The sequence below is a fragment of the Cydia fagiglandana genome, chromosome 3 (genome assembly GCF_963556715.1).
Source record: "Cydia fagiglandana chromosome 3, ilCydFagi1.1, whole genome shotgun sequence".
In the NCBI taxonomy this organism is placed as follows: Eukaryota; Metazoa; Arthropoda; class Insecta; order Lepidoptera; family Tortricidae; genus Cydia; species Cydia fagiglandana.
The window spans coordinates 18662755-18688408 of NC_085934.1; the positions used below are offsets into that span (position 1 = coordinate 18662755).

General features: G+C 38.8%; 1 protein-coding gene across 1 annotated transcript; it reads left to right on the forward strand.

Annotated features, from left to right (window-relative positions):
* The first annotated feature begins 4250 nt into the window (after positions 1-4250).
* On the forward strand, positions 4251-5721 carry LOC134680258 (protein lethal(2)essential for life-like). Its single transcript, XM_063539350.1, has one exon. The coding sequence runs from the start codon at positions 4303-4305 to the stop codon at positions 5182-5184; it is 882 nt and encodes a 293-aa protein (XP_063395420.1). The 5' UTR covers positions 4251-4302; the 3' UTR covers positions 5185-5721.
* Positions 5722-25654: the final 19933 nt, after the last annotated feature.

Consider the following 25654-nt stretch of genomic DNA (forward strand, 5'->3'; position numbering starts at 1 on the left):
ACGGCACGGGACTTCGCTCAGCTTGTCGCGCGCACCCCCGCATTTTTGGCATCATCGGTTGCATGAAATAATTGCTCTAAACTCGGTCTAGAACTCGGACTTCTATATTCTAGTCTATGATCTGAGTAGGCGCAAATAGTCATCTGGTGAGTAGGTATTATAAGAGTGACATTCCATTTCCAACTGCAGCTCAATGGTCACATAAAATTTCAAGTGATTTCATTACAGAATGTCGTTTTGAAATGAGAGTACTCGTAATTGAGTCGCTGAACTTCATTAAATCCATTCTGCCTTCAGCAAATCTACCCTACTACCTTTTCTTAATACCAAAATCGCATAATCTGACAGTCGGATTTACCCGAGTTTGAAGTTAAGCGACTCAATTTCGATTTGTGTGACTACAACCATCTAGAACAGGGCCTCCAAACCACGGCTCGCGGGCCAAATCCGGCCCGCGACGCGTTCCAATCCGGCCCGCCGACACCCAAAGCGTCCGGCCCGCGGGAGCTAGGCTCCAGCAGTAACCAGATACGGAAGTTTCTGAGGCGCAATATGGCCCTCAGGTAAAAAAGTTTGGTGACCCCTGATTTAGAATGACAACGTAGGTATTACTGAATCGCAATTAAAAAGGGATTGAGATAGCTGTCAATCCATATTGATTTAGACGTAAGTGTATGGAAATCTGTTATTTCTAATCCCTTTCTGATCTCGGCATGATAATACGTGTAACGCGACTATTAAGATTTACAGTCTTTAATATTAACATGCCTTTGGGCCCGATTTGGATTTTGAATTAGACATCTATTATATATGTTTTAGACATCACCAAGATACGATAACGATATGTTTAAGATCTAACCTGTCAAATTTGACATTTGCGCGACTCTGGAGATACTCTTGAACGATTTCCACAGGATATGACTTAGAGATCCATTTCACATCTAATAGATATCTTACTCTATCTAACGTAAAAGTGACATTGGTTGCCCGAATTCCGCTGCAAAAGAGAACTAGTTGATCTGAAGTAATCTGAACTATAACGTATCTAGAATGGATCTAGTATCTGTCGGCTCTTGTGAATATCTTGAAGTTCGAATACGGCAGTTTGTCAATATGTTTTGAAAATAATAAACTATAGGTAACCTGTTATGACTGGCGCTACTTACGTTCATAACATATATACATATATGTTGACAAACAAAACTTTCATCATTACATAAAACTATGTGAGTCATCGGTGACGCTCAACATATTGATTTGTATGTCTATTGTATTAGAGGTTATTGATGTTTTGTGATCTTATGTAATTGTTAGTTAAGAGCCAACAGGAGTGGTCATTTCTCCATACAAACGTACTCCTCGTTTTCCTCCGTGGTTTTTGAAGCTAGAGCAATGATTTTTTCAACACAGATTAATATTATCAATATCTGTGTCGGACCGTTATGCTTTTTTTGATATTTTTGTTTTTTAAGGCGCTAGAGCCCTTCAAAAATGGCCAAAATGGCCTAATTGACTATGCCGCAATGAGAGGCGTGGCATTCAAAACTGATATCAATTAGCCAAAAAAGCAAAACGGTCCGACACAGATAATTTCATAATCATTTAGATTTCCAAACTTGGTTGATTTTTCGCCTTGAAGTGTCCTTATCGCACTACTTTTAGGTGCCGCTTCCGTTAGCGAGACGGGTATATTTACCTAAAATATTTAAAACTTAGCTCCTGTTTCGTCTTAAAGAACCTTCAAGAAAAGAGCTTACATCGGGTTCATAAATATGTGCACATTTCTTCACCTTAATAAATTGCAATAAGGTAAAAAAATGTAATAAGCGTATTCGAAATATTTAATCTTTTTACTTTATCAAAATGAAACAAAATACCTGTTTAAGATTTTTGCCAACTTTTCATAAGTTTCAAAATATTCTCAAAATCAGAACAAGTTGCAAAAGTACAGGATAAAGTAACCGTTTTTTTGCCATTTTGATACCTGCTGACAAACCCTACTGAATCACACATATACATAAATACTCGTACCTACATACACACGTTGCAAAATCTTTAACCAATGTAAGTAACTGATTTTTTTTATTTCTATTTATAGGAATGAATCTCTTCTTCCTCGCGTTATCCCGGCATTATTGCTACGGCTCATGGGAGCCTGATGGGGTCCGCTTGACAACTAAACCCAAAAATTGACGTAGGCATCAGTTTTTACGAAAGCGACTGCCATCTGACCTTCCAACCCAGAGGGGAAACTAGGTCTTATTGGGATTAAATAGTCCGGTTTCCTCACGATGTTTTTCATCACCGAAAAGCGAATGTAAGTATCGACTAAGGTTTACTCGGGTAATTCCGAATCTCGAAAACTCAGTTTCTAAAAGAGACTTTTATTATGATGGAATTAAGGGTGATTTTCATCTGAATTTCGGAATTATCCGACATTCGGTATTACCCGAATACACCTTACCTATCTAATAACATGCAATAAATAATTGCAAGTTGCAGTTGGTTGACTGGTAGAGAATGCCTATAGCCGCATTAAGTCCGCCTGTTGTACTTTTTGTATGTGCAATAAATTTTAAAAATAAATACTATCCTACTTTTTTCTTTAAAACTTTTGAATGCCCATACAAAATAAACTCCTTATACTTACTTCGAAATAGTCGTAGAAAGTCTAATTTAATCAACAAAGACATGTCAATCAAACCGCAATCAATTTCAACCCGAAAAAACGGCCAAGTGCGAGTCGGACTCTGGTTCCAAGGGTTCCGTTCATTTAATGCCGACTCACGCTGGATTGTACATTTCTAATAGGTTTTCCTATCATGCCCCCCTGTTTAAAATTAATTTATTGTCGTTACATGTCCGTCTTTGGGTTACTAATTTACATATATATGTGTTTCAAATGTCAACTTAATTAGTCCAGTAGTTTCCGAGAAAATAGGCTGTGACAAACGGACAGACAGACAGACAGAAGCACGAGTGATCCTAAATGGGTTCAGTTTTTTCCTTTTGAGGTACGGAACTCTAAAAACCAAGTACTTTCTCTAGTGGGAATTGGGAATCCCATCTCAAAAGAAGCCTTTTGAAACGTATCGTCAACAAAACAAGGAAAACGTCAGCGTCGAGTGACCTACTGCTAACGGTACACCCACACTACGCTGCCCACAGAAGTGGTCAAGCGTTGGTCATTTTATTATAGAAAGTATTTGTTTTTATCATTTTGTCAGAACTCACTGATTTGTTCTCTTAAGCTAAGTCAAAGTAAGTTAGTTTTATTTTAGTTTAGAATAGTTTGTATTTAGTTTAATTGTAATTTTAAGTTGTTTTTATTTATTGTTTTTTTGGCATGAATTTGTACCATGTATATGAATAAATACTCAGTCAAAATATTGTGTTCTTTATTCATCAAATGTAGATATCGTAGATTCTATTAATTATATTAAAATGCAAAAACATTTGGTACGATCTTATTTCCAGAGGAAACTAAAATATGATTGTGGTGACGGTGCTGGTTTGATAATACTTAGTACATTTATTTTTCAAAAACTGCTTAAATTTGTTTTATCTAAAACTGATTTAGGGTGCTATTATAATATTTTTCTGACGCCAAACGTTAGCATTTGCATTATGCAGAGAACTTACGAGTACATAAGTATATTTAAGGTGAGGTAGGTACCGATGTATAATGAATAACAGAATGAGACCAGGCCTTAAACCCATCTTAAGCGAAAATTGTGTATGAAATAAGTGTAAAATGGCGTATAACAGCACGGGAAATTGTAATACGCTTGTTTGAATGAACCGTACGTCTAGTAGGTACCATCGCCTACACTGTTAGTTAACTGTACATAGGTGGACCTTACGGCTTTTGTAATAAGGTCCACCGATAGGTTAGGAGTGTTATTGTTTGGACGCAGCGCTCTACATTTATTATATACTTAAATATAGACACTAATAAGCAATTTCACAATAACATTTCCAATATTCTTATTTCAATCTCCTATTGAACTTCGGAAACAGTAATTATAATTCGCTATTCTTACTTATCCAGTATGCTCAAACATACCTGCTTGACTCACAAAGAAATTACTCATCAATAAAGTAAGCTGTTTACTTAAAACCAACTTTACAAACATGAGTCAACCGCTTTCATTTTGCCTGCAGTTGGCGACCACTGGCGCGCGCGCAGTTATCAATGAACGGTTCTGGAACATTCTCCCCACACGGCCTGAGCCTATATAAGGCCCGCCGGTCGCCGCGACTGGCATAACATTACGAAAGCTGTACGAGAACACGCGAACGATGCACAAATACGTTGCCCTAGCATTGCTGCTTCTTGCAGGCGCGCAAGCCCGCAAACACCACCACAAACATGAAGACCCATTCGCGGCTTTGGACCAACAACTATCACACTCTCTAGCCTACCACTACCTCTGGCCATGGAGTCAACTCGTCCAAGCCGCCGCCGCCATGGGTGATGAGGACAACCTCGAAGAACCACAAATAACATCAGACCCCAAAGGCTTCGAAATCAACATGAACGTCAAGAGATTCAAGCCCGAAGAACTCAGGGTCAAAGTTAAAAACCAGTACATTATTGTAGAAGGAAGACACAGAGTGACGTCTGATAATACGCGATTCATGGCGAACCACTTCGTCCAGCGCTTCAATCTACCTCCTGGAACCAAGCAGGAGGAAGTTAAGGCTGTGTTGAAGGAGAATGGAATCCTAAGCATATCCGCGCCTAGACACGAAGTACCACCTCCACCACCTGAAAGGATAGTCCCCATCGAAGTGAGACTGCCTCAGCCTTCTTCTGAAAAACCAACAGATACGCCCACTGAGGTTTCTACAGAAAAGATAGAAACGTCATCTGAAAAACTGGAGACTACATCAGAAAAAATCGAAACTTCATCGGAGAAAATCGAAGCTTCGTCGGAGAAAATCGAAGCTTCATCGGAGAAAATCGAAACTTCGTCGAAAAAGGTACCTGAAATAGAACTGGAAGCTTCCTCAGAAAAAGAAGATTCACTACTGGAATTCCGAATGGCCGATAAGAGACACCACGTTGGAAAAATCAGGAAGAAGGAGCTGAAAAACACTTCAAAACACGTAAAAGACAACGAAGTGTCTAAAGGAGATGGCAATGGCTTAGATTACGCTCTCATAGAGGCGGAAGAGTGAACATAGGGGTAGTTCTACCTTCAAAGACTGATAGCTTTAAAGCGGTGCTGTGAAAACCTATAATCTCGTTTGGTTTCGGACGTATAGGCGTATTTTTATTGGTGCACGAGCGTGGGCGAGATACTTCTTGTGTGAACCAGTGTAAGGGGATCTCAACGTTCGTTATAGCTAAAGAGCGCTCCTTATACAGGTTCTCTTGAGCGATTACTTCTCCCACGCTTTGCGTGCGAATGAAATTAAGCCCTTGCTTCGAAACCTCGATACCTTGTCACTTTGACTGTGAAATCGAGGGATTGGCGAAATAGCGAAACTATGTTAATCCGACAAGGTATGTGTGTAACGAATTGTGAAACTCGTATGAGCGTGTATTTGTGCCTATTGCCATTGAAAACGGGCACTTGTACACGCTTCGTGACATTTTATTTACGATGTCATTAAAAAGTTTTTTATTGTAAGTCAGACTGTACCTAGAGGCTAAACTAAGATTTATAAAAGTTATTTTGTTTCGTGAATAAAAATGTTATTTATTTTAAGTTATTATTTTCTTTCATTTCTGATAAATCTTCCCAGTTTTTCTTAATAGTATTTTTCCTTTTTCTTAACATAATCATAAAAGTTTCTGTCCACTCAAGATGGCGACAACAGACTGCATTAACAATAATCTCTTGTGTACCAAATTTTAAGATCTGAGATTTTTTTATCTACATATTTCAAAGAGACTTTATCAATGAGAAATGTCGGCTCCGTTGGGCCTCTACATTACATGAGTTTCAATAAGTGGTAATAGATATCAAAAAAAATGTAAGTACACAAGATCTAAGTTAATTTTGCTTATATTTATGACTATGGTACTTTTATAGCTGAATTGGCACAAAAAACATTTTTTCTTCTTTAAGCCAGGGTTCATTGACACCTAGAAATGACTTATGAACTGGCAAATCTTATTTTAGTACTTTTACTGTCTTAACTAGCTCACACATACTAATAATGAGTAACAAATGTATCTATCTATCTTAAATATACAAAACATTACACAAAAACAAACAACACAAACAAACAAACCAAAACAAAACATTACGCAAAAAACGGCAATTTATTATATTCTGTTTTTAGTATTTGTTGTTATAGCGGCAACAGAAATACATCAGCTGTGAAAATTTCAACTGCGTAGCAGTCACGGTTCATGACTTTCATGAGATACAGCCTGGTGACAGACAGACGGACAGAGGAGTCTTAGTAATAGTTTTCCCGTTTTTACCCTTCGGATATGGAACCGTAAAGATTGTTAGAAATATACTATAAACTTGCGCTCTAAAAAGTATGAAACAAGAAAATAAATATTCTCATGTGCCATGTTTATACAAAATGTAGGTATGTATGTATCAGTGGCGGCGCGTCTATAAAAGCCGAATCCCACCGGCTTGCCTGTTTTTGGACGTTTGAGCAGAGTTGTAAAGGAAATATGTAAGCCAAATTAGCCCCGGATTGCCTATGGATATGTTTGACGCGCCGCCACTGGTATGTATAGACAAAATTATTGTGTACGAGTACCTTACGTTTATTGAATAAAATAACAACGTGAAATATTTCACTAAGTACCTAATATGCTATAATATTTACAGACATATTTATGGATAGACGTGGCATGCCACCTGTAAAGAAAACTAAATGCGACCTGTAGAGGAGAACACCCGGACATACTAAACCTTCGCTAAAGCTAACCTAAGAATTTCAAACAGTCGAAGTCGACGGAGCTAAAGAATTACCAAAACTATAAACATTATTACAAGTTATCATAATTCTGTTAACAACTACCAACCAGAATTAATTTCCATACACGTGCTATACAAAAAACATGTTAAATGCGATAGCCATAAGTTCCAGAATCCTTTTCAGACCGCAAACTGCCATGTTACACCGCAAAATGTACGTTTGTGTAATTTTACTGCGCGTTTCTCGTTGCGGTTGTTGCACAGACATATTTAGGAATAAATGTTTTTCAACACACTTGTTCGTAATGTGATACTTTTACTAACAGTTTTAACAATTAAAATCTGATTAGTATATAGGTACCTACATTACAATTTTTTCTTCGCAAGTGTGTTGAAAAACGTCGTATGAAATACGTGTGTACATTTAACACACAATAATATATATGTATACAAGTGGGAATCCTTTTTAACGTCTGTCTCATCTATGTCTTGTTTTTAATTTAACTGGTTTTGTTTGACGTAAATAACTGTATTTTCTTTCTTTTCTTTCTGAGTTAACTAACGTCTTTGTATGTATGTACCTATGTCACTTTATTGTACTAAAACAGGTTAACATAAAACGGACAAAACAAAACAAAATAAAGATGTTATGTACAAAAGGTGAACTTATCCCTAAAATGGATCTCTTCCAGCTAACCTTTGAGAAAATGCCAAAAGATCAAACACTAACAAGTGAAAGAAAATTTAATATGAAGTTGCTTTATAAATGGCTTTGTCTTTGCTGCCGGAACCTGTGAAAGCCTCAACCTACGTGGTCTATTAAGATAAATGTCTGTGGTGTAACGTGAACGCTGCGGTCGTAAAGGCGAGTGATGAGTGTAACGACATGTATTACGGCGTACCGTGCTTTAACTACTGGGGCAGCTACAGTGGGGAATACAGATTGATTCAGCGGATGATAATATACCTACAATCATTTGCCAAACTACATCAAAATGATGTCAGGAACAACATTTAAAACTACATTAAAGAACATACTCATAAAAGCAAGTTTTTATAATTTAAATGAATATTTTGATTATAATTTTAATTAACGTTCATGTAATAATTAACGTTCCTCTAAATGTAAAAATGTTAGATATTATTATAGGTGTTATTCAGTACTGATGAGACGAACCTATGAGGCGCCCCGCTCACGCGCCGCCCGCAAAACGCGCCTGTGTGGCGGAGCCTTAAAATACTTAAATACATAGGTAGTTCAAATTTGAGTGGTGTAACTTATTACGACATATCTGAGGCAAGCGAGCCAACCTATATCTCTAAAAATAGTAATAAAATAACTAAATAAACTACCAACGTGCATTTTTTCTTCGAGTACTTATAAAATAACTATACATACTACTAAATTAACGAATATCATATTAATGGTAATGCAGTCACTTCGCTCGAAATATTTTATGCAATGATAATCTTATAAGATTTCTTTTGAGACAAATAATATCTTTGACGGGCATCTTATACAGGTTGGAAAGATAAGTCGGGCCCTGGAGGGAAACTACCTTAAATCCTTTAACCTGGCTCATTTGACTTAAAGGAGACATTCCTTTATTTTTATAAAGAAACAAAACTGCATTCAAAGTATTTTTCATTTTTTCTTCAATTTGGCTTGTCTAAAAAAATATGGATATTTTGTACGACAGACGAGTGTAAGACCTAATGTTTCATGGAGAAATGTTATCATTAACTGTATCGACTAGAAGAATAAAATTGCGAGTTTTTGTTTTTAGGAATTTTTAGTCGGTTCGAGTCCCGGGCCAGTCAAGCGAGTTTTAGAAAATCTATGAATGCAGTTTTGTTTCTGTTTAAAAATAAAGGAATGTCTCGTTTAAGTAAAATGAGCCAGCTTTAAGATTTAAGGTAGTTTCCCTCCAGGGCCCGACTTATCTTTCCAGCCTGTATAAGTATGCCCTTGTGGTGTCGCTCTTTTGACTTTCATAGGTGTTTAACTTCAGTGCTCATATTATTTATGGCTTAAATTATAACATTTCGTCTTTGTGAAAGGTAAAAACGGCGTCAAATATCTTATCTTAATTGTGATTATTATAATAAATTCATTTAGGCTTCGTCATAGTCTATAAAACAATACAGTCATTGGACGAAGCCGTCTAGAGTCAGACCAAGAATAGTCTGCAGCGGATTTGATAGCCCACGCAGTGAAAGTGTTATTTTAAACGTCATACTTCTATGAAATTATGACGTATAAATGACACTTGCACTGCGTGGGCTATCAAATCCGCTGCAGACTTTGTTTGGTCCGCTCTACTCTAGACAGGGCAAACGTGCGGGGTGCGAGGGGTGGGTCGCGCGCACCCGAGCTACGTACATCGCCATTGGTACTAACTCAGTAGTACAGTCAACAACAGAGCTATGAATACAGGCAAAGTGCCAAAAATATGTATACACGACCTTAATGTACAGGCAATAAAGTACTGTATACATATTTTTGACACTTTGCCTGTATTCATAGCTCTGTTGTTGACTGTACTTACAAGGCTAGCGTGTCTTAAGGTGGCGGTTCCCGCCGGGACAGAGATAAGCGACAGAGACAAGCGACCGAGACAGAAGACCACGACCGGAGACCGCGACCGTCACTAGACAATAGGCAACATATAAGCGACTGTTCGCGAGGAGACAGAGACCTCTCGCGTCTCTGTCGCCTGTCTCTGTCTCGCCGCGAACTGTCGCTTATATGTTGCCTATTGTCTAGTGACGGTCGCGGTCTCCGGTCGTGGTCTTCTGTCTCGGTTGCTTGTCTCTGTCGCGCCGCCACCTGTGCGGTGTCGGTATTTACGCAAACATCATATGGCTCCTCTACACGATGGGCCAGCGCCGGACACTCCAAGGGACGCATTTATGCGTTAGAGGGAGCAAGTGATCTTGCTATCTCATTCTACCGCATGGCTGCGTCCCTTGGAGTGGCCGACGCTGGCCCATCATGTAGAGGAGCCAATAGGCGTCGGTCCACTGTTACTCTTTACACTGTGACTTCGTTAATGTTTGTGCAATGAAACCAGATATTTTAGTGAACATCAAACCGTAGGTTGTTAATTTTATTTTAATGGAACCTGCTTATTACTTTTGAGATCTGGAGAATCTAATGATATCTTATAATTTATTCTAAGTATTTTTATCCATTGTGCTTTAAATAATCACTAGGCTGTGACTATTAGAGATTGGATTTTAGACACATATTATAAAACAGTTCTTACGAACAGGTACTTATCTCTCAAAGAAAATAACGCAAATACCTACCGTTTTGATACCTACACAAAAATACAATGGACCTTCAACTCGCCGCTTCCATAACCGCGCGCACAACCCTAGGGTTGCCGACGCTACTTTCAAATAAGTACTTAAAGGTGTTGTAGGTAGATAGTTAACTATTAATGTGTCGTAAAAAACATTACCTACATCTTTATAACAATTTAATAATACCTACGTGGTGGTACCTAACTATCGTAAAAATAAAAACGGTAGGTGTATGTACCTACCTATATTGAGAAAATCTACTTACTTTTCCTCATCTGCCGAAAGAGACGATATTTTACAAGCTTTTATTTAGTTTCATCTGACTGTTGTATGTCTGTCTGTCTGTCTGTAATCAAATCTTGCAAGTTAAATTTGATCCACTTCCCGATTTCCAATTGAGCTGAAATTTTGCATACATACGTAAGTCGGGTGACAATGCAATATTATGGTGTCATCGAGCTGATCTGATGATGGAGACCGGAGGTGGCCATAGGAACTCTGTGATAAAACAACGAAACCTAATTGTGTTTGGGGTTTTTAGAATAGTCTCGATGAGCATTAGTTGCCTGTGGAATAAAAAGTACAGTCGGCGATAAAAGCTTGTACCAAAAATGAAATTTTGTTGTTTCTGCATCCAACCACACTTCAAGCTGTGTTATTCGTTCGTGACGAAGACATTTCTTTGGCATAGCACGCGGTGACGTGCATTTGTGAGCGCGTGTGGCAAGTGGCAACCAACTATATTATTGTACCGCCGGCGGGACGAGATTTGTAGGCATAAATCCGAGCACATGCGGAGAGTTCCATAAGCCTGTTTTAAGGGGCAAAATTTAATCATTAAGTCCGACCACTACAAAAGAAAACCGTATTTGGGGCATTCCACGAAACTGTCGCTTACATAACGTTTTTGCCTTGTATGGCAGCTACCTCAATAAAATACGTGAATCTCGAGAATATACTGCCAATTTGTCATGAAATATTACCTGACCCAATATCGCTTACTCAGCATTTCCAGAAGTATTAGAAGAATTGTGTTATGTAAGCGACAGTCTCGTAGAATGCCCCATTTATTTGTGGCCCTCACAAAAAACTCCAGTGTAGCTGCTACCTGCTACAGATTATTCTCCAAAAACGGTAAGTAATACTAGAAAACAGGGGAACAGTAAAACTACAATGTGCTCGCTTTTATAGCCAATGCGTTAGGACACTTGTTCGCTCTGCTCAACTCTGCTTTACGACTCTATTACTGCTGCTATCGTTTCTTAACGGACACTAAAATGCTATTCTGTACAATGTTTGTGGAGATTAAGAGAACAGATAGGCTACGATTGTTTGCGATCGAAAAAAAGAAACCTTTTTTGAATTGGGTTAAAAATAGGTGGAAGTTTGAAAGTGGAAGCCATTTTCGATTACCTACCACAGTTTTTTCCAGCTGTTTGGACTAGAGGTACCCACCTCTTCATTATTATCAATTGTGAAAAATATAGTTATCCGTGTGAATACCAAAAACATTGGTCTTCGTTTTATCTCTACACAAGTTTGACCAACTCTAAGAGCTTCCGGGTACGGGCTTTTCATATTGTTTTTTATTAAAAAACACAGTCCGCGACGTTATTGAATTTTAAATTAAAATTCAAAATTGAATCAGTGCCATGTTGCAAAAATTTATCTGTAAGGGTCTGTGCGGAAAGAGAAGAGTCGTATTCTAGAATGTATGGGCTCTTACATTTCACTACTCTTCTCTTTCCGCACAGACTCTAGATAAGGCCAAATTAAAAAAAAAAAAGTATTCATACCACTTACACCTGCTTTTGATTTAGGGTTGTATTAAAATAGACGCTGTATAAAATGTACGTTCTGTTTCCTTGGTACATTTCTTAGTCTTAACATTCAGGTATTAAACCGGTATTTCCGGAATTACCTAGTTATTTCGGCCAAGTCATAGAAACTTTACTTTGTAGTATAACGTTGGCATTCTTCGGGGAACTTGCATTAAATTCCTTGCAAAATTATTGTAAAGCCCGTTTATTACAAACGCTCGTCAAAGTTATCATCGTTCAAATTTATAGATTTCTTCTTATTAGATATTGTAATATCCTTTCTCCTTCTTTCCATTCTGTTACCCCCTGCTGCATGGTGTCATCATCATAATTTAAGAGCATGACTCTTGTCGGTGGAGTATGCGCCAGTTTCCGCGGCCCTCGGCCATCAGGTTCTTTAGGTCCCTGTAAGACACGACATTTGCTTTTGCTTTTGGTCTGTTGTGTATAGCTTGCTCGTGGTTTTCTTCTTCCTCTCCTATCTTCGATCGAGTATAGTTACTTCTAATATAGTTTTAAAGAAAGTGTCGTGTCGTCGTGTCTTATCAAGTGGCCTATCATTTTGCCTCGCAAATCTGTTTCTACTCCATTTATACTATACATATACATATGTATATATAGTAGATGTACGAGTTTGTGATCCAGATCCCAAATCCATATTTTTTTGGAACTAGATCGCATTTTAATACTTAACGGTACCTGTTGCACAAGGAAAAAGGAAGTAAGTATTATTTCTCATTCGCTACTATACATCATATCATCTCATAAAAAAGCTAGGTATATCAAAGAAAATTCGACTTTGACGTCATAAAAATAAGGTATACAATATGAGTGCTTTCGTAAAATGTTAAGACGTTTAGTGATTGGTGGCTACGGGATTTAAAAACCTGCCAAAACTTTACAACTTTCTCCAGCAACTGTACCTTAATGAGACGAGGAGGTCACAAATGCATAGACTCGATTTAACTCGTGGCTATGCTTGTAGCAATAAAATAGGATAACTAGCGCACTGAGAGTTTCTTACTATTTTCTTACCATATTGCAGCACATCAATTTATATTTCGTACATCTACGCGCTTATCACACTGATGCAGAATTGCAGATCCGCTCGCTGATGCTCTGGGGTGAGACTGAGACAATACTGTACACGTATATAGAGATATCCCGCTCGCACTTCACAGCGGTGTGTGGATTCGTAACCAATGTGATAAACTGCGATTTAGGTTGTACTTACTTACTGCACTTGTACTAAAAAAAATATGGTTGTCTGTAAAGTCGGTTTACGGACGATAATTTTGCGTGATAACGTCGTAAGAAAACGTGGCCGTAACGTTACCATGGATATTTGTCCACAACGTTACCATGGAGATCTGTCCACAACGTGACACTTTTACGTGCATGCTACCGGTGTTCATCGATTTAGTTATAAGACTTTATCACGTCAAAAACCTCAAAAACTATGTTACTTACTACCTACATTTTAAATTCAACTCGAGAGTCGCAGGGGCTTGAAAAGTTTTAACAAAATGAAGAAAAAAACAAAGTTCTAAACAGCTGTGAGCAGGTTCGAGGTTTTCCTAACAAATGCGTGCCAAGGGGGCTGGCGAAAAATCTTCATCTTGAATGTTTATGACAAATTTCCCATTGACAAATTATCCATGACAAATAGCCGCCAAAGGAGCAAACTTCATCCCCACTTCTTAGATACTACAGGGTGATTCATGAGACGTGAGCAGGACTAATCCTGCACACTCAGTAACTGATAATTGATCGATCACCGTCGTATTTAGGTGAAACAACGACACTTTTTCCTATTTTTTACTTTTTGGTGAGAGCAAATTTAACTGTCTACAATCATGGTTACCCTACAAGACCTAATTAATAAACATAAAACCTCTTTAACCGTAATGACAGCATTTTGATTACGAAGAAAATAAACTGTCAAACTTGAGTGAGATACGAGTTTTCAAAAGTAACCAGACCGTGATGACAGTGATGACATTCAATTTGACACATAATATCGGTAGTTTAGTATTCTAATTTTAGGGTGACCATGCATGTCGTAAATAAATTTATTATTATTTTTTCAACACGAGTAGAAAATTAACGTTAATCTCACTAATATTGATACGAAACAGTTGCTTATAATTTACAAAATGCGCAGTCTTAGTCCTGCTCACGTCTCCTGAATCACCCTGTATACATGGCACACCAAGAATAAACGGGCATCTCGCTAGTTTCTTCCCAGAACGTGTAGAATGTGGAATGACTTGCCTCTCGAGGTATTTCCTTTGCTCTACGACATGGGATTCTTCAAGAAGCGGATATTTAGGGTTCTCAAGGGGTCCGCAACGCTTAAGTGGCTCCTGTGATGTTGCTTATGTCCATGGGCGACGATGACCCCTTCCCATCAGGCGGCTCGTCTGCTTATCACATAAAAAAAATTAAATTTTTCCGCAGTGAAAGCGTAACATCGTTTGTATGATGGTGGCAAAAGTTAAAAGTTGAGATGTGGTGGTAAGATCAATATGGCTAATTCCGTCCACGAGCGTATATTTCTTTGATTTTTGATTGCTGAATCTAACCATTTTTGATTGCTGAATCTAAAAGCAATCGCTACATTGTCAATGGAATTATCAATTTAGTTTGTTGGTCGAGAAAAACGCCAGTAGACGGAATAGACCCTATGACGGAATTAGACACATTGACCTTATATCAATAATGTTCCAGTTAGGGAGTGCTCCTGTACTGGTTTTCTATACAAATACAGTACCGAAACCGGGAATTCCCGGTTCTCGTCATACAAACTCAGTACCGGGAGCATTCCCTAGTTCCAGTTGCGTAGTTCCATGTTCCCATTACTATAACGGCGTCTAACACCGAATGACGTGACGCCCCGTCAGCAATCGCGGCTCTAATAAAAAATAACCACCGACCCCAATCGGACTTATGTCTTATTGCTAGTGATGCGGGCACAGAACTACAATGTTAAATATTGTCTGTCAAATATCAATCCAGTTCGATCTTTGGATAATATGGCTGTCGATACTATCGATGAATGGGGTTGGACGATGGAAGTTATTAGCAGATGGCGCCATCATAGCTTGCCCTGTCAATCCCTAGAATTGTGTCAAATTTTTGTTTTTTTTTAATACCCTGGATGCAAGCTCTTTAAGCCAAATCTCATAGAAAAAGGGACAAGCTATGATGGCGCCATCTATGCAAACCTTTGACAGTTGCCAACCCCATTCGCAAACGTCAAAGTGGATCCCACGTGGGATGGAATTAATATTATTTCTAATAAATAAACCTCAGCCACTGTACGGTATGAAACTTCGTCATTGCATTCTATGCAAATTTAGCTTGGCCCGTCCATAAACTTGGTTTCGTTTCTAGCTAACATTACGTATGTGACAAATAGAATTATGAACATTCTCAATTATAATCTTCAAACAAGATATATACAGTGGTATTACTAAAAGAAATTAATAACTACATTTTATTAGCTTAAATCTAAAATAAGCCCTAAAATCTAAAACATTACAAGATATTTATCGCCCATTACCAGAGTAATGTTACTGGAAACCTACCCATGGGAAATATTACTGGAGGAAAATACCCAATGCCAAATTTACCGTAAACGACAATGTCACGGCACAACACTGCTCATTACTCCATCCTTCTCGCTGAAAAGGATTTATCTGAGTAAGAAATACTCGAGAAATACGGCTTTATTGGAAGTAACGGTGCTAAGACGTCAGGAAAATTGTACTAGAGGCGGAATAATGAAAATGCATATTATACTAACTTCATTAGGGTAGTAGCTGAATAATATAACCGTTGTCGTAGTATAATAATATTGAGTGAGGTTCTGTGTAGTGAAAGGAAGCGCTGGTGGCCTAGCGGTAAGAGCGTGCGACTTGCAATCCGGAGGTCGCGGGTTCAAACCCCGGCTCGTACCAATGAGTTTTTCTGAACTTATGTACGAAATATCATTTGATATTTACTAGTCGCTTTTCGGTGAAGGAAAATCGTGAGGAAACCGGACTAATCCCAATAATACCTAGTTTCCCCTCTGGGTTGGAAGGTCAGATGGCAGTCGCTTTCGTAAAAACTAGTGCCTACGTCAAATCACGGGATTAGTTGTCAAGCGGACCCCAGGCTCCAATGTGAGCCGTGGCAAAATGCCGGGATAACGCGAGGAAGAAGAAGTTCTATGTAGTGAAAGATCATGAATATCATACTTTAAGGGCATCATTCATTTTGCAACTAATAGGGTGCAATTTTCTTCGAGCAACACGGAAGGGAGGCGGCATTCGTACTATTTCCCCTGTGCCGAGGTACAAGATTAGCGCGTCAATATAATCTACCGCGGGTAATAAAACTAGTTGCACTTGGATTTTTCACTAGACCGAGTCCAGACGCGCGCGTGAACACTGCTGCACAAAAATGCCTATTTGCTCGGTTTTTTGCTATAAAAAGAGGTCGGGGACATCAAATTTACAAAAAGAAAGTGTTACATTCCACATGGAATTTTTTTTTTACATATCATACGTTAAATTACATTTAAATACAATTATTATATATTAGTCTCAAGTATTTGTTGGATTTATCGATTTTGCTCGCTCAGTACAAATTGCGGATCGGTCGAGCGACAAATCCGACTTATCATCTCTCAGAATACAATGACATACTTCAACGAAAATGTGTTAGTGTGCGTGTTGTGACACTAGTCACTCGTCCGTACACAAAAAGAGAACGAGGTTTGCAAGATTTGTCTTTGACGTGTGTCATTTTCTATGTATTTGTGTCGTCATTACAGAGGGCCTACCGCGAACCACGTTTGACGTGTTGCCTCCCTGTCACACTTACGTATGAATTTACAAGTGCCATAGAGAGGCAACACGTCGAACGTGGTTCGCGGTAGGGCCTCTGATTGGATTTTGTATGTAAGTGTGTGAGAAGTGCGACTGTGTGCACCTTCCCCCCGCGAAAAATGGCAGAAAGATTTGTACGGTGAGATATCGCTTGGGCCCCTCCCTTCCGACGTGTCGGAAGCCGGTGTTGCTCGAAGGCAATTTTAGATGATTGCCGGATATGTAGGTGTCATTCATTCGATCGATCAAATTAGGTACCCAATTATGTAAGGCGTTTCTAATTATCAATGTTGTGTGGAGAGGCCTTTAGTTGTTATTTATAAATGATTGACAAAGAGCAAGGTAAAAATGTAATGTAAATTTGAGGTAGTTAACCCAAATACTACCGTTGTGTTTTTGAAATGTACTTCTGAATTTGAACTCAATCCGGGTCCCATACTTCCATTATATTTGTTAAAAATCACACATTTGTCATTGCCTACGCACTAGCGTAGCGTAGTAAATCATACATTTTGGTACTAACCAAATGTATGATTTCCTACTAAACACTAATCAATGTATAAACAAGGTATAAAATTCACATACATTTTCGCCACAAACTTCGTTGAGTATCCGAACACCATTACGTTTCAACCAAAATCCCCGTGAAACGTTAACATTTTTCGCCAAAACGTGCCAACGAAAAACGTTCTGCAGCTTTAAGGGTATCCGGCTAATGCGATTCAGCGCGAAATTCAAATGTACGATTGGCACGAATAAATCTGCCGGCGTCCGATGGGGAATGCGTATTGTTCAAAATAGGTATATCATGCGAGGGTGAGTGGGAGTTTAACACGTGGTTACGCGATTAATTGTGGTAAAATATATTTGTGGCTTTATTTAAACTTACACATATCTATAGATATTGTTGTTAAAATATTTTAACTCTATTCTAATTATAAACAGTTTGGATGTTTAAATAAAAGAATATAATATTCAGTAAAATATAGATTATTTATTCCTTTGTCCATAAATATCTCACTAAACTTATTACGCAGTTAAGTGAACTATACAGGGCGTCCCACGGCGATGCCACATGGAGGGAAAGTACCTTAAATATCATAGATAGCATATTTTGCTGAAAGAAGACTTCATTTTATTTTTAAAACTTAGTTAAATTGCATTCATACTTTTTTTTTATAAATTTTATGGAAAAAAAAATATCGCGTCATTGAAGGAAGGATATTGAAGCCTTTCGATCGGTATGACAAAGCTACAAGGTATTTTTTTTCTCGTGTAGCGGGTTCGATTCCCGGTTTAACCATGAAATTATTTAAAATGCAATTAAACTTGTTTTTTTAAATCGAAATAATGTCTTCTTTCAGTAAGATGTTCATTTACAATAATTAAGGTACTTTTCCTCCAATGACGCGATAATTTTTTTCCATACATTTTTTTTTTAATAAAAAAAGTATGAATGCAACTTTACTAAGTTTTAAAAATAAAATTAAGTCTTCTTTCAGCAAAATATGCTATCTATGATATTTAAGGTACTTTCCCTCCATGTGGCATCGCCGTGGGACGCCCTGTATAACGTGGAATTAAGTGTGCAGCTAGAGTTAGACCAAGGAAAGTCTGCAGCAATTTTGATAGCCCACGCAGTGCAAGTGTTATTTATACGTAGAGTTAGATCAAGAAGAGTCTCATTTGAAACGTCAAACTTCTATGAAATTATGACGTATAAATAACACTTGCACTGCGTGGGCTATCAAAATCACTGCAGACTTTCCTTGGTCTAACTCTACTTTTCTTGGTCGAACTCTAATAAAGAATTAATCTTGAAACATAGTCAACATCCTTAGAGGTTTTTTTAAAAACCGTTGGTAGTTTTTGATAATAATAACATGCTTAGTTTGTTTTTTTTTTGTCTTTGAAATAATATACCCTAAGTTCTATTCGTCAATCTTCTTCTAGGTCTAGGTACCGTTATCCCGGCTTTTGTTTGGGTCCGCTTTCCTACTTGCTTTCCTCCACTTTGCGCGATCCTGGGGCCGATTTTTGAAATTCGACCACTCCATTTCGAGTATTTCGTTCAATAATATCTCCACTAGTAGGCATTTAAATTCTACCAATAGAATTGAAATCGAGTGGTCGATACCACTAGATTCGAAATTTCGATCGCTCGTATTTCAAAAATTAGCATTAAGGTGTATTCGGGTAATACCGAAAGTCGGATAATTCCGAAATTCAGATGAAAATCACCCTTAATTCCATCATAATAAAAGTCTCTTATCGGAATTAACCGACAGTTTTCGACATTCGGAATTACCCGACTAAACCTTACGCTGTTTTCCACCGATTTTTGAGTGACGAAATCGAGCGATCGAAATTCAAAAATCGGCTCCTGGGCTGGGCGTCGTCTCGTGTGACGTTCACGCTCATATCTGGACCCCTATTCGACAAGCGACGTTTGACGTATCGTGTTGATCTCCCGTTGATGTGGGAAAAATCATAAGTTCTCAAATACGTACAATGTCAAAATTTGACATTAACAATCCACAGTTAGGGTGACAAGCAAACCAAACCGAACCACCCTTAGTTTAGAGTTGAGTTTTGGTTGTACTAAATGATATTATCCACCGTTGATGGAATCAACACTCAGTATGCAATAAAATCAACTGTTGATTTGAGGTGGATGCGAAATCTGACAGTTGTACATGTCGAATTTGGCCCCTGCTTTCACCCTATGCCTTACTTGTGCCTGTTCATCAATATAGGATATAAATCCTCGACAACCTGCAGCATATTTCACACGCCAGTCGCCTCGGCTGGCGACTCTCCAAATCGGGCTATACGTATTGTCGATTGTCGACTAGACGCCCCCGCTACAGGATTGATTAACCCGTCGTGTGTCGCGAGACTAATCTACGTTGAAGGGTTAAGGGGGATAGCAGACGGGTTAAAATTTAATTTTTATTGAAAGGAAATTTCAATGTCAATATGAGTATTACTGCAATGTTCTGCCGCCAGAGTGCAGCACTAATTTGTTAAGTAAACCTTAGAGTAATTAACTTATACATACTACGCCTTAGACAGTTTTTTGACATGTTTTTACTATGACATTGATGCATTACAGCGGTTTATTTACAGGTGGCCTACCGCGAAAATAGAAATCTCGTTATCTGCCTCTCTATCGATCGAATAAGCAAGGGTGATAGAGAGGCAGAAACAGAACTTTCGATTGTCGTGTTTCACGGTAGGCCATGTTATTGCGATAGTGACGCCCTCTACGCAGAGTTTTAGAGACTGCAATGCCATGGTGCGGAAAGATGTATCACACACTACAAGACATCTATTATCTTAGGTACGTAATTCTACTATCTATTTATGCGCCACTTGCACCAATCCACTAACCCGGGGTTAATCGATTAAACTGTCAACCCATCATCATCATCATCATCATCATCTCAGCCATAAGACGTCCACTGCTGAACATAGGCCTCCCCCCTTGGACCTCCATACGTGCCGGATGGGGGGTGAATGCCATAATCGCCACGCTTGGCAGGCGGGTTGGCGATCGCAGCCCAGCTGTCAACCCAGTGTCATATAATACTGGTAACCAAGGTTTAACCGGTTAACTCCAGGTTAGTAAATGGTGCAATGGTGGTGGTGTGGCCCTAAGAAATTTAAAAATCAGCTTTAAAAACGTAGTAGAGTTGTATTTATGTCACTGGCAAACTCAAAATAAATAAGCCAAAGCCATACGCTAAATAAGCTTCCACTTAACTTGGCATAATTCCAAATTAGCGAGGTGCCTTCTATATAGCTCTCAGGATTACAGGGATATATTCCTATCGCTCAACGCGTGGGCAAGTCGAATGCTCACGCCTCGGCCATGAAATGCATGCTCAGAGGGTATTGCCTCTTAGTCGCACTTGTATATTCGTACGTAAGTGTGACAGGGAGGCAACACGTCGAACGTAGTTCGCGGTAGGCCCTCAGAGCGACCTCAGCTCAGACTCAGTACGTAGCATGTATAAAACACTTAATGGTAATGTTCAATAGTTTTGATAGGGGTTGCTCCCCAGGTCCCTTAGTTCTGATAATCTTAAAAATGTAAGATTAGTTCTAAGTTAATTTTATGTTAATTCTATATAAAAAATAAACAGTGCAAATTTTTTATTTAGCGTGCACGCTCGAAGCTGACGCCGACCGCCGTACATTTTGAGCCACCCCACACTAGCGTCTCCGAGCGTCGGCGTCTAGTCAACTCTATGGCTGCTGGTCGACGCAACGTTGGCGCAATTGCGCGGCGACGCTATTTTCCATAGCGCTAACTACACGCCGTGTGAGGTGGCCCTAAGGGCCCGGCATCATGTCCACGGTGTATATAAATGTCGCACCAATAAAAGTCTGCAGCGGATTTGATAGCCCACGCAGCGTAAGTGTTATTTATACGTCATAATTTCATAGAAGTTTGACGTTTAAAATGACGCTTGCACTGCGTGGGCTATCAAAATCGCTGCAGACTTTTTACGGTCTGACTATAACAAGTAACAACGCCGCCACCGTGAGACGGCACGGCGCCGTGCCGTGTACGGTGCCGTGCACGGTGCAGCCACACCGGCGGACGGCGGTACCCCGTAGTTATTGTTAGCTTCCACTCGTGAAATTAAAAAGTCGACATCTAAATTGTCAGCCATTTTGTGCATTAAGTAGCACATGAGAACTATACAACAGCAAATCAATAACTACCGAGCGGTGCGCCGTCTGCCGGTGTGGCGGCACCGTACACGGCACGACGCCGGCACGGCACGGCGCCGCACCGTGGACATGAGGCCGGGCCCTTAGGGCCACCTCACACGGCGTCTAGTTAGCGCTATGGAAAATAGCGTCGCCGCGCAATTGCGCCAATGTTGTGTCGAGCAGCAGCCATAGAGTTGACTAGACGCCGACGCTCGGAGACGCTAGTGTGGGCTGGCTCAAAATGTACGGCGGCCGGCGCCGCACCGTGGACATGAGGCCGGGCCCTAAGTGTTACTGCTACAGTACCAATCAAACAAAATCTAATCAAAATGTATTGTCAGGCAACATAGGCCTTGTTGCCTATCCCGTTAAGCCGACCACTGACTAACAGTCCGCCGGACGATATCGCCCGGTCAGTTGTTCGGAACTGTCATATTTTCGTTCTAACTGACCGGCGGCCAGTACGGTTACCATCAGTTTCTCACTGACATAAACGCCGTCGAGAACGTAATTTACTTTCTATACATCTCGCTCGCACTCGCATATTAGTGCAAACGGGATGTATAGAAAGTAAATTACGTTCTCGACGGCGTTTATGTCAGTGACAAACTGATGGTAACCGTACTGTTAGTCAGTGGTCGGCTTTAGGCTTGTATCTATAGGTCGAAACCACGTCTCCGTGTAATTCCGATCGTCCTGCCCTAATTGGGGCTGAGGCATTATTTGATCCAATTCGGTTTGCAAATTAGAGGCCGTACGGGATTGGGTCTAACCTTGTATTCCAATGATTTGATAGTAATATTACACAATTACGTGTGTAATGATCATTATTCGGGAATCAAATGGGCTAGACAGAAATATCAAATACTTACTGATTAGTCTACACAAATTCGAGTAGGTACTTATTCGAGTAAACGGCCTGATTCTAATTTTAATATACACCAAAAATTTGATCTCGATACGATATGACTGGCATCTGTCAGTGTCAAAAGTGACGTTTCTTTAAAGAAAAACTCTCTTCTGCATTCGTTAAAATACTCAAAGCCTTAAATTCCTAGAACTTATTCACTAGATGCTAGCGAAAGAATTCAAATTGGCACCTTGTCAATATAATATCAATTTGGCCATACCCAACCAATTGCGAAAACGCCATAGATTACGAAATGCTACGACAGATACATCATCATAATGTCAGTGGAGTGATCAGCATAGGTAGGTACTTACGTCAAACCTCAAATACGCCACTCACCCCGGTTACGGCGGTTACTAATAGGTGTACCTACCTAAAGTACCTAATACAAGCTAAGCGGTGATCGCACCTTTCACAACTATGCTACGCACAAATCTCAAATCAACGTTGTTGTCTATAGCATGGTTTTCCCGCTACATATCGAAAATGCTTTAAATAGAGAAGAAAATTGTCGTATGAATTAAGATTTAGCATATAAATACAGGGTGATTCAGGAGACGTGAGCAGGACTAACACTGCGCATTTTGTAAATTATAAGCAACTGTTTCGTATCAGTATTAGTGAGATTGACGTAAATTTTCTACGTGTTGAAAAAAAAAATTTTCCATTTATTTACGACATGCATGGTCGCCCTAAAATTAGAATACTAAACTACAGATATTCTGTGTCAAATTCAATGTCATCACTGTCATCACGCTCTGGTTACTTTTGAAAACTCGTATCTCACTAAGGTTTGACATTTTATTTCCTTCGTAAAAGAGGTTTTATGTTTATTAATTAGGTCTTGTAGGGTGACCATGATTGTAGAGAATTAAATTTGCCCTCATCAAAAAGTTGAAAAATAGGAAAAAGTGTAGTTGTTTTACCTAAATACGACGGAGATCGATCAATTATCAGTTACTGAGTGTGCAGGATTAGTCCTGCTCACGTCTCATGAATCACCCTGTATAACAGGATGGCCAATTTATTACTTTTTTTGGGTCATTCTCAACCAACTCGATATTTTATTTTCGACAAAATCTCTAGTTTTAAACTCTCGCATTTTGTCGGTCATGTCATTACCGGGCCTAACTTAGTCAATCTGTGTAAGAATGTCCTATAATATTTATTTATTATTTATATTTATTTACCTTTTGTCCTACATTCCAGCCAGGTTGCAGTAGCTGTGGTCACGAAAAACTGACGTCCCAGCAAAATGTCAATTATTGGTAAACAGCACTAAACTGCCCGATATTAGTTTGTATAAAATGTTCGGGGTAGACAAATAAATTGATCTACCCATTTTTGTTAGTATTTATTGTTCACGGCACGACACGTAATAAGTAGTAACAATGTCCGCACCACATCCGCACACAATTTTTTACATTATATAATTAAATTTGAGGATAGTATATTAGTAATGTGTTTAGATTTTAAGTTAGGACATTAAATTTAGTGTGTATGTAAATTATTAAGTAGATTTTAAGTTTGACTTTGATTGTACCTGCCCATAAATAAATTGTATTTTATAGTTCATAATTAAGTGAATAAGTAATATATTAATTATGTTTATTTAATTTTAATTTTATTTTATATTTATTGGTTCACCAACAATTGTTTACACTTTGTAAAGTATAACTACAAACGTTTTAACTATTATCGCTTAGCGTAACAATTACTTAAAGGTAAACACCACATGCATTGAATAAAGTAAGATAATTGCATTTACGTTACATACCTAATACCGTTTACCTCCGTTTACAATAATAATGCAGGCATTAACTATTTACTATTGATTATTAACTAGACATATAATATAACAATGATACAAACCGTTACAGTAACATTGCATTGCGTTATTTATAAACACTTTACAGACCTGAATCAGCTATGAATCATGTATATATGTCGTTATGACTTGTGTATTTGTAAGCAAGTGACAAAACACAATTTAACTAAATCAGGTCCGCAAAATTTCTTGTTTAAGGGGAACGGGAAAATTTTGTGGATAAAACAGTTGTGCCACTCACTTGTTACACTGCAATACGTCCACACTTTCCAATGGCATATCTTCAAGTATTATATACTTAATCTGCGGTATCGCCCTTGTAAAGGGCAACCCATATCGAAATACCGAAGGTCGATGGGAATATTTCTATCGTTTGAAGATGAAAATGTTACTTCACAATATCGGATCCAATAATGCTGAAACGTAGATAAAACTATATTGTCTTCTAGGGTGGTTTTCCACTTGTCCAATTTCTTTGTCCAATGTTTATTTCCATCTCACATTTTGATTAGTGAGAGAGTGAGACGCAATGCACATTGGACCAAGATACTGGACATGTGCAGTACCAATTTAAGGTGACAGTCCATTTCCAACGACAGCTGCACTACTGTTCATTTTACTATGGAAATTGACAATGAGAGCGACGCGTTCAGTACCGGTAGTGCAGCTGCGGTTAGAAATGGAATGTTACCATTAAGAGAAAAGTGGTCGACCGCACTAAAACCGCTTCTCCATAGAAACGTACATGGTATTTTCCTCTCTGGATATTAACATCATAGAAAACAGTAAGTAAGGTAGGCTAAAGGTATGTAGGTATCTGATAGGGAAACCAGATCTTATCAGTGGGGAGGCACTCCTGACTTCGTTTGAACTCGGCTCCGCTCGGCTCAGCATTGTTCCGAGCAATTATTAGGGTTGGCACCATTTGACTTCCTTGTGATGCGTGCACGACCACAGATAAGATAATCACTTGAATTTTGACAACCCTATATAGCCGAAAGGGATACTGCCATATATTAGAAAGGGTTAGCATGATTCGACCCTGAATCACTGTCAAACTTCGGGTTTGTAGGAAGTGTCCTTTCTGTACGGTAGTACTATTATTTCTTCTGTGATCTTATTGGGACTAGTCTGGTTTTTTAACGATATTTTTAAGTTCAAGGAGAAGGATAAGTTGCATACAGAGCTTTTGCGTTAATCGATAAAAAACAAGCTACCCAAATTACTAATGGAGTTAGCAGACGAAGTCGCGGGCAAAAGCTACTACATAATATAACTTGCATTCTATC

Excerpts from the sequence above, each read along its gene's own strand:
- LOC134680258 (XM_063539350.1), top strand. The coding sequence starts at position 4,303 with ATGCACAAATACGTTGCCCTAGCATTGCTGCTTCTTGCAGGCGCGCAA.